Source organism: Prionailurus bengalensis, chromosome A2 (assembly GCF_016509475.1).
Source record: "Prionailurus bengalensis isolate Pbe53 chromosome A2, Fcat_Pben_1.1_paternal_pri, whole genome shotgun sequence".
Classification (NCBI taxonomy): domain Eukaryota; kingdom Metazoa; phylum Chordata; class Mammalia; order Carnivora; family Felidae; genus Prionailurus; species Prionailurus bengalensis.
Window position 1 is genome coordinate 145,502,225 of NC_057348.1, and position 20,074 is coordinate 145,522,298.

Below are 20,074 nucleotides of genomic sequence, written 5' to 3' on the forward strand. Positions count from 1 at the left end.
TCAACTCGATGCTGGGAACCTTCGAACTTTAGTTGTTGCTGCTGCTGTCATTGTCACTGTGCACGGGAGACTTTGTGACTTGGCTTTTTATCCTTAAGAACGCATTCCTGGGGCACCTGGGTGGCTCAGTCGGTTAAGCATCCGACTCCTGGTTTCAGCTCAGGCCATGCCCTCCTGGTTCATGAGTTCAAGCCCGCTGTCAGCCTCTGCGCTGACCGTGCGGGGCCTGCTTGGGATTCTCCCCCTCTCTCTGCCCCTCCCCCACTCGTGCTGTCTCGGGGCCAGGAAGAGGCACGGAGTTGTAGTTTCCTCCAGCCCCTGCGACAGGCAGTGTCTCCTCTCACCACATTCGCCTCGTCCCCTTATCAAGTCAAGCAGCCAAGGCCCTGTTCCAACCTGCCACCTATGGGTCTCCTATCCTGGCGGCATTACGTGGAGCGTGGGGGTCCTTCAATTCACGCTGTCTGCTCAAATAAATCATAAACTGCTGGGGACGAGGGCCTGGATCTCACACGCCTTTGGTTCTGCCCCCTTCCTCCGAGGCCTATAATGCAAATCTGGGCATTCAGCAGGATCCAGGAAGTGCCAGGCAACCGAGGAGGCTACAGGTACCACGGCCTAGAGGACAGGTCGCAAGCCTGTCGGAGGATACCAGATCATGGAACATTCGGACAAGCTCTGTCGGTTAGGAATTGAGCTTAATTGCTCCACTATTTTTTAATAACAGAACGCCAATGTTTTAGAACCCCGGTTTTAAAAATATAAATCTCGGGGCGCCTGGGTGGTGCAGTCGGTTAAGCGTCCGACTTCAGCCAGGTCACGATCTCGCGGTCCGGGAGTTCGAGCCCCGCGTCGGGCTCTGGGCTGATGGCTCAGAGCCTGGAGCCTGTTTCGGATTCTGTGTCTCCCTCTCTCTCTGCCCCTTCCCCGTTCATGCTCTGTCTCTCTCTGTCCCAAAAATAAATAAACGTTGAAAAAAAAATTAAAAAAAAAAAATCTCAATACTTTTACTTCATAGCAGGACTTTAAAGGAAATTTTATAACCTATTCAAAAATCCCTTCCCCTCCCACTCTTGGATTATTATTGTTTTTCTCGGGGGTGTGTGTGTGTGTGTGTGTGTGTGTAAGAGAGAGAGAGCGCGCGCGCGCGCATGAGTGGGGGAAGGGAAGAGAGAGAGGGAGAAAGACTCCCAAGCAGGTTCCAAGCTGTCAGCACAGAGCCTGATGTGGGGCTTGATTTCGTGAACTGTGAGATCATGACCTGAGCAGAAATCAAGAGTTGGACACCTAGCCAACTGAGCCACCCAGGCGCCCCCTCCCTTGGATTATTGTGAAACAAATCCAGACATCATATCATTTCATCCATAAAGTCAGTATGTAAAGGTGGTCTTTGAACACACACACACACGCAGCATAAAACACGATACCTTTATCACCCATAAAAAAGCAACGATGACTTCATGATAATTTCTTCATCATATATCCATTCATTGTTTACATTTCTCCAGTTGTCTCCTAATTTTTTAAGAGCTGACTTGTTCCAACAGTTTCTAAATATACAAGATCCATACATTGCATCAGTAGAATCCCAATTTTACTCAAGGGGGGGGGGGTAATAGACAATATTAGACATCTATGTCCGTGTAACTAATTACACACCAAACGTAGAAGCTTAATACAACTGATCATCTGTTTCAGTTTCTGGGGGTCAGGAATCTGGGATTCCAGAAGCCTGAGCTGCAGTCATTACCAGCTTGCGTGAGTCTGTAGGAGCCGCTGGTTCAGGGCTTCAATCCCCAGCCATGTGGGTCTCTCTCTAGGGCAGCTCAAAGCCTATCTGGGCTTCGCCCAGAGAGACTCAAGACTGAAAGAGGCAGCAAGGGAGAGTGCACTCAGTGCAGAAGCTGCCGTCTTCCACTCAGTCTCAGTACAGAAAACCCCCTTGGCTGTTTTACCTGTTGTGACCTTGTGCTCCACCCCCCATCCCTCTTGCCTAGCTGCCCTTCCTCCCCACCCCCCACCCCCCGCCCCCGTGTCCCTCCCCGCCCAGCCCTCTTGCTTCTGGAGAACACGTCAGGTCCCCATCCGCTTCCCTGTCTCCCTCTCTCTGTTTCTCCTCTGTACCCTTGCTCTGCCTCTGATGCCGGACATGGCCCCAAGCCACCATTCAACCTCCCTTCCCACCACGACCTCCAGGCCAGCCAGAATCCTTCACCTTCCCCTCTGACCCGCTCCCCACTCCCCTCCTCTCCGCCCCAGGGCAGACTCCTGGCCTCTCTCCTACCTAGACTGCCCAGCCCCCTTCTCCCTTAATACTGTTCCTTCCTGTCCAGCCAGGCCCTGATCAAGCCCCCTCCTCCAGGAAGCCCCTCCCTGTGGCTTGTGGTGCTTTCAGGACTTTTAGTGCACCTTGCCTGAAAGTTGGGTTGGGGAGGCGGGGTCAGGAGGGATGAGCCACCTCCCCCTGCCCCGGACTTTGCGGTGGGCTTGGTAGAGGGGCTGGCACGGAGGTGGTGAGCGTGTAGGCTCGGCTCGCTTTCCGTCCTGGGGGCTCTTTTCCCAGAGGGATCACATGGAAGAGGTCTGCCGCCCTCTTCTCTGGTTTCCCACCCACAGAACGGGGGCCCTGGCTCCCGCTGGGACTTCATCTTTCCCACGTGATGCGGAGAGGAAGGATTGTGAGGTGCATGCAGGGTGGCCTTGTTCTGGCCCGACTGTCCCGAGGCGGCCGGGTCTCCAGAGTCCCTCAGCTCCTCTCCTTTTCCAAATCTTGTCGTAGAGCCTCCTCGGAATTCTGGGGCCCCATTTTGACCTTCCAACAAGCCCCTGCTTGCTTCTGCAGCCACTTCTGTCGCTGGCCACCCCGGCCGAGGGCGCGGTCAGGCTGAGAGGCCCTGTCTCCGGAGATGGGCACGGAAGGTCAAGGCCGGTGACTCTGGGTGGAGCCGCTTCCCCGGGCTCGGCGTTCGCTGGCCTCGGGGTTTTCTCTTCCGCAGCTGCCGGGCCCCGCGGGCGGGGCGGAGGGTCTCCGGCGGGAGAGACGCCCCAGGCCCCCGGGGCCAGCCCCGCCCGGCTCGCGGGGGGGGGGGGGGGGTGGCTCACGCGCCGAGGGCCGGGGCAGCCCGGGAGCTCGGGGGCTGCCGCGCGAGGCTCCGGCGCCCCCTGGTGTCCGAGGCAGGGACGGCCGCGGCGCAAGATGGCCGGGGGTGGGCCACGCCTCTCTCCGCACGCCCTCGATCCTTCGCCCCGTCGGCCCCGGGAAGAGCCCTCCCGACTCCTGGGTGGGCCACTTCCGTTTCCGCAGACGACGGCCGGGATCCCCCGAGTGCGTGCGGCGGGGAGCTCGCGGGCTCCAGGCTGCACGCGCGGCTGGGCCTCGGGGGTCCGCCCCCCCCCCACCTCGACGGCCCCGCTGCACCGACGAACTGGGTGCGCTTCCCGCCCCTCCGAGCGGAACGGCGTCTGCGGAGTGGGAGCGTCTGGGTTCTGTCCCCCTTCCCAGTAACTGTCGCTCCGGTGATTTATTTGCTTCGCCAAGAAGTTGCTGCTCTACCTAGAGGCTTCCAGGGCTTGCGCTGCCCAGTAGGCAGCCACGAGCCGCGTGTGACTATCGAGCCCTTGAAGAGTGGCAACCGAAGACACCGATTCTTCATCTTATTTAGTTTCAATTACATTTAAAAACGAGCCGTGTAAAATTTTTCTGTAATGCAACTTTGTCTTGGTAGGATGACGTGCCCCCTTTAAATGTCGAAAGTGCAATATCCAAATTGAGATGCGCTGGGTACCCTGCACACTGGATTTCAGAGTTCGTGCAAAAATGAGAATGCTGAATATTCTTTTTTAAGTAGTAATTACACACTGAAGTATTTCGGATATGTTGAGGTAAATAGAACATGTTTAACTTGTTTTAAAAGAAATACGGCTACTAGGAAGTTTTGTGGCTTTTTTTTTTTTTTAATGGTTGAGAGAGAGCGCAAACAGGGAAGGCCAGAGAGAGAGAGAGGGAGAGAGAGAATCTCAAGCAGGCTCTGCCCTGTCAGAGCCCAAGGGGGGCCTGAACTCACAAACTGACCAGCTACCCAGGCGCCCATAGGAAGTTTTAAATTGTGTCCCTGGCATTCTAATTCTGTATTTGCTCTAGGGAGTGGGTTGGGCTAACTTGGCGTTTTGCATATTGTGACTCCTCGGCAGCCCCAGTGAACCGTGGGGATGTGTGTGGGCAAAGACCTGACCTTCAGGGCCCAAGCCCGTGGGAGTGATCCCTTGACAGAAATCACAGCGTTAGGCTCACTGGGTCAACCTGGAGGCATCTCACAGGGGCCCCCAATGGCGGGAGGAGGCTCACACAGACACTGGTGCCCGCGGTCCCCACGAGTGTGGCACCAGGCTTGGCACAGTGTGAACACACGGAAAGAATACTCGCTTAGGGCCTCAAGACTTGGCCAGCATTGCTTGGGCCACTCGCTATCTGTGTGCTTGTCTCTTGGTGCCTCATAAGCAGCTCCTGTGAAACAGGGCCAAGTCTGGGTCTACTTCCCTAGGGGCTCCCAAGGCCAGGGGGAGGATCATAAGGGAAAGCCCTCTTCAGCCAAGGCTGAGGTCACCATTATCTTTGCATTATCGCCGGAGGAAGGCTTTATGGAAGACTTTCACACGTTTCTGGAATGATTTGTTACCAGGACACAATTCTTTTGAAATCTTTAGAACTGCGTCTTTAAAAGCTTCGTTCCACGCATTTTAAGTGCGTATTAATGGACTAGAGCAGGCACTTGATTCACTGTTTATAGAACTGAAGAGAACAGAATCTGGGCTGAAGCTTCTTAAAGGGAGCTGCTTGTTGTGTTCTTAGCTGGGAGGGGCCACAGGAAGTGAAGCGAGCGAGACCCAAAGGTTCCTTCTCCTGGTTAATCATCAATGGCTGGCCAGCCAGGAGGGACATTTCTCTCGTAGGGAGCCCAAGTCTGACCCTGCCTGCCCTGACCACTTGACATCAGGTCCTAGGAGCCGAAGGGAAATATCCCTGTATCTTTAGCCTACCATTAAATCCCTTGTCAGGGCAACCCTTCAGTTCTAAGAAGTTCTGAATGCACAAACCCTACACGAGGCACAGGGGAGCAGGGCTGGCCCCAGGTGGATCATGCTGGGTTCATCTGGGGATCTGGCTCTCCGAGAAGCCTGTGGGCGCCTCATAAACAAGCCTGCTCAGTCTATCAGGCGGCTCCGGGGAGCCAGGGATTGTGGGATCCACAAAAACTTTCTTTGCCCTGGTTCCGGGTGGGGAGCAAGAAACACCAGGGTCTAGAGTCACGGGAACTCATTCCCTGGGATAGAAAGCAGGCTTCTGAGATGGCAAGAGAATTTAAGGGGATAAAAAGTTCTGGGGCTCTGAGCCCACAGTTCTTTTCTAGGACAGTATACCTCAGAAAGCCTGGGTCCCCCATCCCAGGAAAGGGGTAATGCCTTAGGCAGGCAGTGGAAAGCCAGCTGCTGCCTGGGAAGCAGCTGGGCTGGGCTAGACTGAGGCGGAGGCAAGAGTGGCACTGGGTGAGATTACTGGGGAGCAAGGGAGGGACCCAAACCCCAGCAAGTGCACTGAGACGCCTCAGGGAGTTTTTAAAGCGGCTCCCTCGTGTGAGATGGATAGACTAGACCGTTCATAGGACTGATACATCTCTTCTCCTTTCAAGTGAAAATGGATGTTCTAAACTCCCAAAGAAAGCCGTTTGGGTCCCCAAACTGTCTGATCTTGAAACATCAATGTTTCATGGGTTGCCAGAATATCCTCTCAGGACACCATATCCCGATATATTGTAACCATATCCGTATTGTTCCAGAGACTGGACGGAATTCTGAGTTGCAGACGGGTGGGAGTCAAAACTTACCAGTTGAGGCTCATTTTAAAAACGAACCGGAGGCCAGGCCGGCAGAGCTCAGAGACCCCGGAGCTAGTGACTGAAAAGGCGGGACGGGAACTCAGAGCACTGGTTGACCCACTACACCCGGCTGAGGGGTCAGTGAGCATCACCTGCAAACCTGTGGAATGTTTTGCTTCTGAGCACTGGAGGCATGTTGAGGGCTTCCTTGTCCCAGGAGAGCTTAGTGTGCTTACTCCCAGCAGAGCACCATTCCTAGGTGGCCTTACCCTCCCTCTCCCGGGCAGATATAAAGCTCGACCTACTGGAGAACACATTAGGATTCGGTGAGGAATAAAACTTTTCTGGGGAAAGTGAGGAAGCAGAAGAAAACAGAAGAGGGCTGGGGGAGTAAAAGCATGTGACCAAGTCTTCCCTTTGTCTTAAATCCGGCACAAGACCATTTTCCGGGAGACTAGGCAACATCGCCACCTGGTGGCCCTCGAGGGCGCATGCTTTAGAAAGGAGTAGAAATGCTGCGCCAGGGCTCCCCTTCTGATGCAAAACCCACCGTGCCCACCCTTCCCTCACCCCTTGGGGGGGGGGGTACAGTGGCATTTGGCACTGCGGGGCACCTGTTTAGGCAGCAGGAAGCTACACTGCCTGTGACTCCAGGCCAAGTGGACACCCTTCACTCGGCATTAGCTGACAGTGTCTAGAAAGTTTGGGCTGACCAGCAAAATGGAAGCCATGTGTGCTGATCCACATGAGGCCAGGTGGGGTCTTTTAGGCTCCAAGACCTTCGAGAAGACATGGCCTTTCAAGGCCTTCAAGGCTGTGAAGAAGCCTCACAGCCAGCCCTGTTTGTAGTCATCAGTCACCTGCTACTCCAGGTACTGAGGACTCCGAGGAGGTGGGGGCCTCCTACTGTCTATAAAGGCGACACTCCTTTCCCAAACTAATCCAGTCATCTGCCTTTTTAAGAGCTTCTCAGTCAATGGCAGGGGGAGGTGGGGGGGCGGAGTTTCTCAGTAAAAAAAAAAAAAAAAAAAAGAGAGAAAAAGAAAAAGGAAAAGCCAACTTCTGCTGCTCAGTCATCAGATGAACAGGGAGAGTGTTTTTAAAAGTAGTCATGGAGGGGTGCCTGGGTGGCGCAGTCGGTTAAGCGTCCGACTTCAGCCAGGTCACGATCTCGCGGTCCGGGAGTTCGAGCCCCGCGTCGGGCTCTGGGCTGATGGCTCAGAGCCTGGAGCCTGTTTCCGATTCTGTGTCTCCCTCTCTCTCTGCCCCTCCCCCATTCATGCTCTGTCTCTCTCTGTCCCAAAAATAAATAAAAACGTTGAAAAAAAAATTTTAAGAAAAAAAAAATTTTAAAGTAGTCATGGAGGCTATTATCTTATTGATCACAGTCCAGCCATTTGCCAAGGTATATACACATTTTATTTAAAAAAGTTTACAGTTTTCATTATACACAACTATTAAGAGGTTATAGTCAGAGGAGGCATTTGTCCTGTTGACAGAAGTGCCCGCTAGATCATCACAATGCAAGGAAAAAGGTGGAAGGGAGGAGATAGGGCAAGGAAAAAAATAAGCGATAAAAAGCTTAGATTTCAATTAAGGGCTGGTAAGTCCCTTTTATCTCTTCAAGTATCACACAATATGTACCAAATACAATCAGTAAATAATGGCCATTTCTTCCCAAGCCCACAGCCAAGACAGTATTTGCTGAATGGAGTCCTGGCCCCTCCTCAGGTTGCGTGGAGAACCTGAACAGCCGAGGGCCGCTAACTCCCCCTCCCCAAGGGGCCTCCACGCCAATCCCTGACGGAACCACCAAGGTGTTCAGTGGCCAGAGAAAATAGGAACATGGATTCAGAAGTCCAGAGAAATGCAGGTCTTTGCGCCCAATCAGAAAGGATTTGATTTCAGTCAAGGCGGCTATGAACCCGGTTAGGAAGTTGATGAAATAAAAAAGAACTCTTGCTAACTTTTGCTAATGGCTTTCACTCTTCTAATTGAGTCCCTAGAACATAGAAGGGCCGTCTGCCATTCAAAATCAAACACCGGTTCCCAGAAAGCTGGGGTCTAGAAACTTCACCCACGAAGGCTAGCAGAGGACCTGTCTTTCATGATTCTCAGCCATCATAACAGGAGGCCTAATAAAAAGCAAGTGTCAGGCCAAGGCCGACCAGGGCTTGAGAGAGCGTTTCGAGGGGAGACACTCCTCAGGAGCCTAGAGCAGCCAGTTGGCAATGAGAACGGCTTCTCAAGTGGAAGAACAATGTTAGGTACTGGAGACAGATACGGCAACTTCTGGTAACGATCTCACTATTATAAAATGCTGGTTGAAACCGCACAGGAACCTCAGGGAGGGCGAGAAGGTTGAAAGCACACGAGCAAACTGCCAGCATCTAGCTTGGCTACCACTGAATGCGACCCACCAGGCCCCCCGCGCTGGGGCTGCAGGACGGCAGCGGTCACGTGCTGCGGGCTGCGGCCACCTCGCTCGTCGCTTTTGGCGCGAGCTTGAGCTCGGCCATTTGAACAGGGGCAGAGGATGGCTTGCGCTGCTCAAACCACAAGGTAAGACTTCAAAATGAACCATGGGTACGCTAAGAAAGGGAGGGAACCTGCCAGAAGCAACTCCGACCTACGACCACCACCTTTAAAAGCAATAACGTTCAGCCTTTCTGAGGGGCTCTGGGTGCTTTTCTGAGCATTATGATGGGAAACCTGGAAAAGCTTTTGGTGCCGTGACACCCCCTGCCTTACTGCATCTCCTCTATTACTGGGGGCCCAGAGTCCTCTGGTTCACAGCCAGGCCTCCTTCTAGCTCCCGCTGTACCTAGAAGCATGGTCTCCGCCTCCAGCCTCCCTCTGCCAGGTACAGGAAGGGACAAAAGTTAGCATAGAAAGGGATTCTGTCCGACTTATCCAAAACCGGTTTCTCAGAGGAGAGGGAAAGCCCCACACGGAGCCCAAAACATGCACGGGACCAAGGTGAGCACCCAGAAAGGACAGATTTGCACAGAATGAGAGGGTACAGCGTGATTTGGGTAGCAATTCCAGGAGCCTCCGTGTGCTAACAGGGAGCCTCATCACATCTTCATCAGACAGACTTGGATGGACAAACACACACGCACACATGCTACAGCCATGCTACACTCAGATCTGCTCCTTAAGCCCTGCAACCTCCCCAACACGTCTTCGTCTGAGAATTCCACACCGCCAGGCTCCCAGTGCCAGAGCGCTCCGTCGGCGGGGAGCTGTGATGTCTTTTTATTCGAGAAAAGCGGATCTAGTTGGGGAGCAGAGCTGTGGCTCACACACATTCCCCTAAACTTGGCTCTACTAGCTTGTTTTTTGTTTTTTGTTTTTTTTTGACAAGATCAAAAGCAATTATTATCTGGACATTATTATTTTTTTTTGAAAGGTAATTAGAACACTATTGTTTATACAATATTGAAAAAATACAATTTTTTATTGTTTGAACTCAAATCACCACCCAGCACTTTAAAGCCTACCCTAAGTCGCACCTACAATTTAAACGGTTATAGCACAAGCAAGCTGCTAATTCAGCAGGTAAGCAGGTTAGTGCCAGCAGAGACCCTCCCTCCCCCAAAGTAATGAGAAGACAACGCGCTAGAAAAGAGTTAAAGCACACCATTCCATGTTAAATAGTTAACACTACCCCTCCAACAAGCCACAAATGCTAGATAGATAACTCAGTACGGTTAACTAACCACAGCCCTACATAACTGCACTTTAAAAAAAATGTCTTTTTTAAGGAAACCTTTTGCTTCATGCCCGTAATTAACATAAGTAAATCCTTTGTCTTTTATTTAGGAAAATAATCATGCTAAGAGCAAGTTGTACTTTATATAGCTTTTTAAAGAAAAGACTGATTGTGCTTTTTGAATAAAAAAAGATAGGGTATCTTCCAACCTCACTGACTCAAACCTTGTGAAATAGTTAGCACTTCTAAACTAAGACACACATCAGAAAGAAAAATCATCCCGGTGGGACACTCACAAATTGTCTTGAGAAAGTTTTAGGATTGGCTAATTCTGCTATTGTCCTATTGGTTGTGGCAAAAAAGGGATACAGACTTGCTGTCTAAAGTTCTCCAAATTCAGCAGGCAACACTCCTGTTTGAAGAAAACCCTGCCGGCAACCTGGACCTATGGTTAGCTGAGCAAACATTTGATTAGCAGGCATTTTCAACTGTCTGATTTCCTCTTAACGCTTACAGGAGAGAACATTTTCCCCTTCAAAACCTGTCCTACCACATCACATTTCCGAATCTTCCCTCCTATCCAGTCACACTCTGAAAACAGCGGTTTTTTTTTTTTCCCCATGCAGAGTCACTCTGGGTACAAGGACCTTTATTTGTTCCAATTATTACTCATTTTAAATTTAGAATGTGTGTTGGGTCTAAAATACCCATTTCCCACTCCCACAAGCAGATGATGACCAGGCCGCTGCCAAGAGCGGCAGCAGAAGAGAAAACAAACCCAAATACATGAACGAGAGCACCCAGGAGTCACAGCCACCAGACGGGTCTTCTTGCGAGTCTAATGGTCCACTGAGTGGCTGCCCAAGGAGGAGGCCATCTCTTGGTGAAGATTAAATTTGCACCTTGTCTAAGCACGATTCACACACACACACACACACACACACACACACACACACACACACACACACCAAAAAAAAAAAAAAAAGCCCCAACCACAACAACAACATAAAAACACCCACAACCACCCTCCAATTTAAAGCTCTCAGTCCAGGGTAGCAGTCCCAAAGTGGCCAACAGGATGGGGATGTGACTCTGCACGTGTTGGATGAGACGAAACAACTTCTCTTCTCCTCCTGTCCTGTCCTCTCAAAAAGGTATGGATTATAAGCTCTACCCCCAAGAAAAAGAATCAGGTTCAGAAAACACTTCCAAAAGGTTCTCCAAAGCAAAACACTTGCGGCTGCGGGGCCTGGTAGCGAGAAGGGCAGGAATCTACATATAAAAATGTACTTAAAATCCAGAGTCAAAAAATTGTTGTTAGGTTTCAATACTCCAATTAGCTCCCTGTTTTAAACTCTTACTCCGCGGAAACGGGGCCACCAAGGCTTCCCGGGAAGGAGCGGTTGGGGATCTGCCGTGGCGGCTCTAGGTGATCCCACAGCAGGTGCAGGCCTTCCTCCCCGCCCAGTTCCTCCCGACCGTTTTGAAAAAGCGCTATATTCTATCTTCACGTCCAAGAGCTGGTTGGTTTGGTTTGTTTCTTTGGAACCATCAATAAAAGAAGCCACTTTTTCCCGTTATTTTTACTCACGTCTATCTATCAGAGCGGCTGTTTCTTTCGACAGTTCAGTAGCACACAGGCTGACTTGGCCAAATGGACTTATGAATGCATGCATTCGGACCGCATATTGCTACCAAAATGGAATGTGGGGATATGCTATGCACCTCAGGTTGAGAAATGACCAGGAAATCAAGATCTAAAGGGTGATATATAATATATATATATCAATGCTATTATTCATAAAAACCTTGTTTAGTAATAAAAAAAATTGCTTTGTTTAAATATGAATATTATAGTCTGCTTCTCATGGTTAGGAAATAATAGTCTTTCTGAAAAGCAGGTGCTTTTTCTACTACAACTCCATATCCTGGGCCTCATCTTCCGAAAAGTCAGACATAGAACTCTCCGACGAGCTGTCACCGGTGCCCTCTTCCTGCTCTTTCAGTGCCTCCTCCGTCGCGTATTTCTGGATGTACTCTGCACAGAGGGTGGGGAGAAAGAAAACACAGGGGTAGTGAGCAGGCAGGCGCACACTTCAGTGACCCCCAAGCTGGCGAAGTCCCAGGGAAGTTTGAGCTTTCCTTACCTGCCAGGGGGCGGGGGGGGGGGGGGGGGGGAGAAAAGAGGCCAGTTACTATGGTCACTAAAAACTAAAGGGAAAATCCCTCGGAAGACGTCTTTGGCGTTCGTGCATTCTGCCCCCTTAGGAAGGGAGGCAAAGCAGAAACCTGACTTGCAGAAATCTGAATCTCCATCCTAGGACTCCCTTGGGCCATCACCTCCCAGGTGGATGTGTACAAGGCAGCCGGCCACCCTGGGTCTTGGCCGCAGGGCACGGGAGAGCCGGCAGACATCCGGGATGGTGTCGGTGCGGACCGGCCTCCGGTTCTGCTGCCGGGGCGCCCTCGTTCTTGCCTTGTTGGGGTGTCCACGGGCTTGCACTCCTCCAAACTTGCAGAACTGGGGAAACGTGAACCTCACGCTTTCTCTTTATCTCCGTGTTAATAAAACTATTCACCTCCCAGGTAGAACAGGACTAGGTATGATTCCATGGTAATTTATAAGGAAATCCCCCATCATTTTTAGACTTGCAGTTATATAATTATAGTCAGCCCAAATCTATTATTTTAAGAATAGATTTTAGTCTAAACAGATCCTGCCTGTCAGGTTTTTGAAGCAGCTGGTAAAACAGTCTCTCAATCTGCTCAGGGATGAGCTGCTATCTGGAGACACGGCTCACCCGAGTGACTTTATCATCTACTATTTACCTGAAGATTTATGCTGCTGTAGTCTAGGCTGAATCTGCTGGCTGAAAATTTTAAGAGCTGCTGAACAAGCAAACAAACTTGTTCCTAAAAACTCGAAGTGCACACTGTTTTTAAGTAAACAGCCCACACATGATATGAAGAGACAAGACAGAACCCTGTTCAGAATGCCAGCAGGAGAGAAACACATCCTCACGTCCTTATGCTTTGTTTTTCTTCCTACGGAGTTGCAGGGATATAGCACGAGAGGAAGAGAAGGAAATTTGAATAATGTAATGCAGGGGCCTAGCGAGGAGTATTTTTTTTTATATTTTTAAAGGGTTGTTTAAAAAGAAAAAAAAGAATGCGTGACGGAGACTCTATGTGGCCAAATCTGGCCCTATTTACAGAAAAAGTCTGCAGACTTCTGACTTAGAGCCCTACGATTCCTCATAATGAAGCTTGATGCAGAGATGAGGTTTCAAAAGCTCCTGACTAGGTAAGAACTTACCTTATCTTTTAGGCAGACAGACAGAACGGTTTATTAGTCTTAGAAATTTTATTTTTACCCTCTAGTGGGTCAGTTCCTTTGCTTCATTTGTAGAAAGAAGTGGCTGCACTTTGACATTGTTGACACTGTAACGTGATACTTATTAGCTCTCTTCAGTATATTCAAGGGAACAAATATGTTTTAAGTGCTTTCAGGAGATAGAAAAATGGAAGAGCAAGGTCACTGATGAGCAGGAGACAAAGACGCAGATAAAAGCAGTTTGCTGCCAAGTGCCATCGGAGAGAAGCCTGGAGGAAGGGGCTCCAGCCTCTGAGAGCCAGGAAGGCAGGCATGCGTGCGCTGACCCTTGAGGGAACTGTCAGCTGCAGCGAAGGAGACACCATTCCAGGGGGGAAGCACAGGGGAGAAGGAAGTGGCTGGGATGGTGAAACGCAACACTGAGAACTACACTTGTAGCTGAAGCACATAAGGCAAAATGTATAGGTCTTGTAATAGGCTGTATGGTGCGTATATGGTTAAGTTACTCTGTTCCGTTTTTGTTTTTTTTGTAGGGTTGAAACTTCCCCGAAATAGGGTATACTGTAATATGTATCGTAATAATAGGTAGTTGGGTATCTGAAACTCATCCAATTTGATGGTCACATAGTGATACATTTAGGAGTGCAGGCACAGATGTAGATCACACAGAGTGAGAGAGAGCCCTGAACAGCAGGCCAAGGTGCCACGCAGTCAAGGTTTTAAGCAGAAAGTGCCCCATCTTTAGACAGCTCCACTGGTGCCCGTCTGTCCTACAGGCAGTTCATATTTACCTGATAAAAAAGCATCAACTATATATGAATGCTGACTAATATCCATGGTAAGAAAGGTTACATACCCTGACCTCTAAGGCTAGGCATGGAAATGTCTGGTAAGGCAGCCTGGGAGAGAGGTCACATCTAGGCACACTTTTGGAAATCGTCTACTTGGAGGGAAGTATCTACAGCTGTGAAGGGTGAATTAGCTCCCCAAGTGGTGACTGAGGATGAGAGAGGGTTGAAGAACTGGATCTTAAGAGAATGACCAGGTTTAGGAATGGAATGAGAAAAGCTGTCAGGAAGGGAAGGGACAAAATACCAAAGCTGCAGAGAAGTCAGGATAATGGGTCTTAAGAAGGGTCCAAATGAGTAGGAAGAAATGAGTTCACAGATTACCAGTAGAGGAGGGAACACAAGCTAGACCTCAGGGGTTTAGGGCAAGGGAGAGAGAACTTTGAAAAAGGCTTCTGAAACGGGGGTGCTTCTGATAGGCTAGGGGTGGAGGAAACCCAGGAGGAAGAGGAAGACCAACAGGCTGGGGGCCAGAGGAGTGAGTCTAAGCAATTAGGATAGTTCTTCTAGCCCTGATTTTCAGATTACGAAGGAAGACAAATGATAGCCAACACTGACATTTCAGCAAGCTAAAATGCCCTAAAAGCTAGAGCTTGTCATTCTGAAATAAAAATGTAAATCAGGTTTCTTTTGTAACTGGAGCGGGTCTGTACTGAAACAGGAATGGTGCTAAAGTGCTGAGGCACAATGAATGTACGAACCATAGAAATCCGCTCCACACCGAGGTATCTGTGGGTTGCAGACACGGTTAAGTGATTCCTATGCCATAATTTTAATAGAGTCTCATAATAGAATTTTATCTGCTTGAAACGGACTGCTCTTTTTTCCTTGAAATACAGGTTTATTTGGCTTTACAGATACTCTGCTACATAAATTAGATTTTAATTCGCAAAATACTTGAGACTTACTTAATTGGTGTAGATTTATTTCTGTTTTATCTCAACAAAAGTACCAAACAATACCCGACAGAGATCAGAGCAGGAGGAGAAAACAAAGAAAAGGTAAGCTATTGTTCAAAAAACAGCGTCAAACGCACCTGTCTCATACCTACACGGTGTGGAGTGAAGGCCTATCTAGTCCAGGCTCTTATAAACTGTTTCTACTGCCACCTCTTGCAGATGGACCTCACAGGGGACACACAATTGGCAGGAGGTGACATTCCGAACTGCTATACAGATGGGCAAGTCACGCTCAAAATGAGGTGATACCAAGGCCTGCCATCTGGTTAAAGAGCAGGCCTACTTTCATGGACTCTGAATTCCTTCCCTTTCGGGGGGGGGGGTGGTGGTGGTGGTGGGCGGGGGGGACTTTATCTAGACTCTTCACTGTGAAGGTTCTCAAGCACACCGTGAGGTAAAAACGAACACCAGAAAACCTCTGTGGAGTTTTAGAGGTTCTTTCGAAACTGTAAGTTTGTTTCCGTGAACGTCACGTCTTACTAGCAGGTAAGCTAAGAAAGAGGAAGCGGGGTTTTACCTCCTGAAGGATGAGCAAGCTAGAGCTACTGCCACTGGTACCTTTCTAACTCAAACAGCACATTTCAAGTTTTACTAGAAAACTGGGCCCTGGGGCCAGGTATCTGCAGCAGATAAGAAATGGGCCCAGATGTAAAGTCTCCAAAGTCAAAGAAAACTAGTACGGGGCCAAGAAAAGAAGCCAGTTGGGTCTTCTTAATTCAATATGTAACATGATACCAAAAAAAAAAAAAAAAAAAGTATAAGGATAAAGTTGGCGTTTCTCAACTTCCAGTTAACTGCTTTCCTAAGGGGCCAGGATGACACTGTCTGGAAACAACTGTGAGGTTATGCCTTTCAGTTAATACTTAACTATCCAGTCCAACTTTCTAATTTTACAAGACAAGAGGAAGCAAATGAAGGCTGAAGTTCTTTTGCACGGGTATCCACAGGGATTTCTGGCAGCGCCCAACACGTGCCTCCCGCTTTCTCATCCTCCCTTCTGCTCTCTCTCTCCTCTTCCTCCTTGCTGGGACCTTCAGCCTCCCGAGGTGTCCGTGACCCTCGGAACTGTAGGGGCTAGTGAGCTCTGCTCCAGCCCCCAGACGGCGGTCTCTTTTTAGGCCTGTTTCAGTAACTAAGGGCTTTTCTTTTAATGATCTCAAAGCCCCAAAGACAGAACTTCTGTCTCCAGTTGAAACCATTTGCCTTCTTACCTTTAATTTTCTGCTTGTATTCTTCTGGTCGATGGAGGTACATGGCTGCAGCATCACCATTGAGAGGATCTATGGGGTTGGGATAGGCCAACAACTGGGGCAGGAAGGACTCAAATATATTGGTAAGATCTGAAAAAACAAACAGAAATATGTCACGCATAGAAAAAAACAAGTTCTCCTAAATTTACTTGAATTCAGTAGTCAAAACTGCTTATCTTCCTAAATAACCATATCGAAGTTTTCCATAAAAGTGTGCTCTGTTATACATATGACCTATATCACATATTCCTTTCAATACCAATTGAAAAATTTTTAATTTCATTTTAATTTGAAGAATCAGAAAAAAGGTGTACCTGATATTCGCTTTTAAAGGCAACTGTCCCAGTTCTAATTCACTCCACATTTTAGACCAAGAATTCAGAAATAGTACATTTGTTTAATTAAAATGTGTGTCCCCATACTCAACATTCTTACAAAATGAGTATCTCTTAATATCGCCTTTTTCTACAGCTTTGAAAATCCCTGCTCTGAAAAGTATTCAAGCACCAGATCTTACAAAGAATTTTATATGCCTTGACGTTTAATTCAATTCTCATCAGCTTTAATGGACATAAATATAGCCAGGTTGTTGTTTTTTTTTATAACCAGTTTTTCAATTATTCTGGCTGATGAAGGCAGGAACCTACATAGACCACTTAAAATCATAGATAATTGTAAGACAGAGAAACATCAATTTATTGAATTTATTAACAGTCATTTTAGTAAACATTTATTGACTCCCGTCTTGCCACATGCAGCACAAGGTGGCGGGTATACACATGACATTTACACACACGGCAAAGTCAACAAGAGCCCTGCAGTCCACACAGTGTTTTATAAAGGGAACAGGCCTTGTAAACCTGTGAAATAAACTACACGTTCCCGCCACTTCGGTGATGCTATGACTCCAGTCCATTTGCTCCTCAGTTCACAGACCGTGAAGTGTGATCTTAGCGCTTCCAGCTCTCTGCCCTGCGCCAGTCACTGTACCCCGTTTGGCAGAGAAATTTCTCTTTCTGGAGGGAATGCTCAAGTATAGCATAAAAACTACTCTTTCATTTATTCTGCTCTTCTCATGTATTTTCTTTCCCTTTAGAGTGAGCACTCTTTTTTTTTTTTTTAATGTTTTTTTTTTTTCTCAACTTTTTTTTTTTATTTATTTCTGGGACAGAGAGAGACAGAGCATGAACGGGGGAGGGGCAGAGAGAGAGGGAGACACAGAATCGGAAACAGGCTCCAGGCTCCGAGCCATCAGCCCAGAGCCCGATGCGGGGCTCGAACTCCCGGACCGCGAGATCGTGACCTGGCTGAAGTCGGACGCTTAACCGACTGCGCCACCCAGGCGCCCCTAGAGTGAGCACTCTTATGCAGTATTTTAAATGAGCGTTTGGTCAAAGCCAAATCACTTTAGATTAGTGGTTCTCAGCCAGCGATGATTTGGCGTCTGGAGAAAAATCTGGTTGTCACATCTGGATGGGGGAGGAGGACAGGTGGTGCCACCAGCACTCATGGACAGAGGCAGGGCTGCTGCTAAACATACTACAATGTACAGGACATCCCTTTACAACAAATAATTATCTGAGCCAAAATGTCAACAGTGCTGGGTTGCCTGGGTGGCTCAGTCAGTTAAGCATCCAACTTCAGCTCAGGTCACGATCTGACGGTTCGAGAGTTCAAGCCCCCTTTCGGGCTCTGTGTTGACAGCTTAGAGCCTGAAGCCTCCTTCAGATCTGTGTCTCCCTCTCTCTCTGCCCCTCCCCCACTTGCTCTCTTTCTCTCTCTCTCAAAAATAAACATTTTTTTTTTAAATTTTTAAAAATTTTAAAAAAATAAATATATTTTTTTTAATGTCAACGGTGCTGAGGTTGAGAAATCCTGGTCTAGATAAAAGGGGTTGACAAACTTTTTCATAAAGGGCCAAAGTAAATACTTCAGACTCTGGGGGCCCCATTAAGTCTCTGTTGTAACTATTCAACACTTAGCTCTACCACTGTGGCTCAAGAGCAGCCACAGACAATAGGTAAACAAATGGGTGTGGCTGTGTTCCAATAAAACTTCATATACAAAAACCAGGCTGCCAATGTTTGTCATCCTCTGCTTCAGAAAACCCTATGAATAAGGGACAACTCTTCCTTGTCAGCGTAAGGCTTCCTAACAGAGTGAGCGGTTGGGAGAATAAGCTAGAGCCACACTATTTAACAGAACTTTCTACAATAATGAAAATGTCCTGTATCTGCGCTGTCCAATATGGTAGGTGCTAGCCACATGTGGCTGTTGAGGCACTGTGGCTGGTGGGACTGAAGAACTGAATTTTTATTTCATTCTAGTTAATTGAAATTTACAGAACTACACATGACTAGTAGACCCCACACTGGACAGTTCAGGTATCGATAGTGATGTCAAGGACAGTCCCAGGACAGTGAGCACAGTGTTGCTCCCGGGGAGCAGGTATTGACCGAGCACGTTCATCTTGAACCCCAAGTTATGGGGCCTTGGTATTACTATATGGACTGGAGCTATGTCACCTTCAACAGACTAACCTCCCGAAGAACAGCGTTATTATAAGATTCTCCGATACCAGGAATTGAGTGCAGAGATTCCTAGTCAAAAGAGCAAAACAGAAATAATCTTTCAAGGTAACCCCAATCACCTGCAATAAGGTTTTCCCTGTTATCTTACTTACAATTTTTTTTTTAAAAGGAAGCAACAAAAAAAAAAAAAAAAAGGAAGCAACATAGTCGATAAACCAACTGAAAACTACTCAAAGCTCAAAGGCTGATAGAGAAATAGAGAAAAACAGAGAATAAAAAATAGAGGAAAATATTTACGCTGTAATGATGGAAGGAAAAAGTCCATAAAATGGCATTTGTCTAGAACTGGAAGTATGTACAGTACATACAATAGAAGTATTTTAAAAAGTCATCTTAAGGCAATAGGCTTACGACTTCTTTCACACTTCAAGTGACACTTTGCTTTTTTACCTTTAAAAACGGCATTTTCCTATAAGCGTGTCCTTTCTACTTGTGCATGTTTGAAATGTTTAAATAAAACACAAGCCTAAAAATTAAGGTAAATAAGTTCTGAAGAAAAAACAAGGTGTGGAAGTTTTACAAACTGAACACGATCCCAGAGAAGAGTTGACAAGAGTTACATCAACACTAATAATAGTAACAGGAATGGTAGCAGCCAGTGTGCTTACAAGCCAGGCCCTGGTAAACACTTCACACGTACACTCTTAGTTTCACGGCAGCCAAAGAGCTAATTACCATCTCCATTCTGCATATGGGGAAACTGCAGCACAAAGAGGTTATGCAACTTGTCCAAAGAGCGGATTTCAAACCTGGGCTTATCTACCATGCTGCCTTTGTCGGTAGATGAAATGAACGCTGTCTAAATTTTCATGGACGGCACAAGCTACCACATCTGGGCATTCAAACTGCATATCCTCAGAGACGGCCACCCCCTACCTCAAAGTGTTCCCTTCTCACAAGTTCAAGGCCAGTAGAATGATCTAAGCAGAGAATGTTAAGGCATTTCTGTGGCTGAACTGTCTGATACTTCACAGAAGCAACGTGCTTGTTTTCAAGTAGCTCAATCACAGAAAAGTAGCCCACGGCTCTTCACAGATATCCGCATGTGGTGACCTGGGAGGTCTCCTGTCGCATCGTCATTATAGGTGCTACTCAAAAAGGTTAGCAGCTGGGGTGCCTGGGTGGCTCGGCAGGTGGAGTGTCCGACTCTTGGTTTAGGCTCAGGTCACGGTCCCAGGGTCGTGGAATCGAGCCCCATGTTAGGCTCCACGCTGATCATGGAGCCTGCTGAAGATTCTCTCTCCCTGCCTCTCCCTTTGCCCCTCTCCCCTGCTCCCCCCGTGCTCTTGCTTTAAAATTAAAAAAAAAAGATTACATATATATATAATATAAAGATTAGCAGCTGAATATTCCTATCAACAACAAAAACCTTAAAAAAAGTATATTTTTATTCTCTTTCAGTAACTTCCAGAAGTGCTTTCGGACTTGAGAAATATGGCAGACAACATGTTTCATAACCAGGTGTTTCATGTGTTCCAGGAAGGGATTTTTATACCCTTTCCCC

General features: G+C 48.0%; 1 protein-coding gene across 2 annotated transcripts in view; it reads right to left on the minus strand.

The window, feature by feature from the left end:
* Positions 1-7,274: 7,274 nt before the first annotated feature.
* UBE2H (ubiquitin conjugating enzyme E2 H) overlaps positions 7,275-20,074 on the minus strand; it is a 104,734-nt gene continuing 91,934 nt past the window's right edge. For both annotated transcript variants that reach the window (XM_043589523.1, XM_043589522.1), the window contains 2 exons: positions 15,941-16,069; positions 7,275-11,626 (listed from right to left, as the gene is read on the minus strand). In XM_043589523.1, coding sequence (XP_043445458.1) covers positions 11,502-11,626; positions 15,941-16,069 — 254 coding nt within the window. In that variant the 3' untranslated portion in view covers positions 7,275-11,501. The remainder of the gene's footprint in view (positions 11,627-15,940; positions 16,070-20,074) is intronic.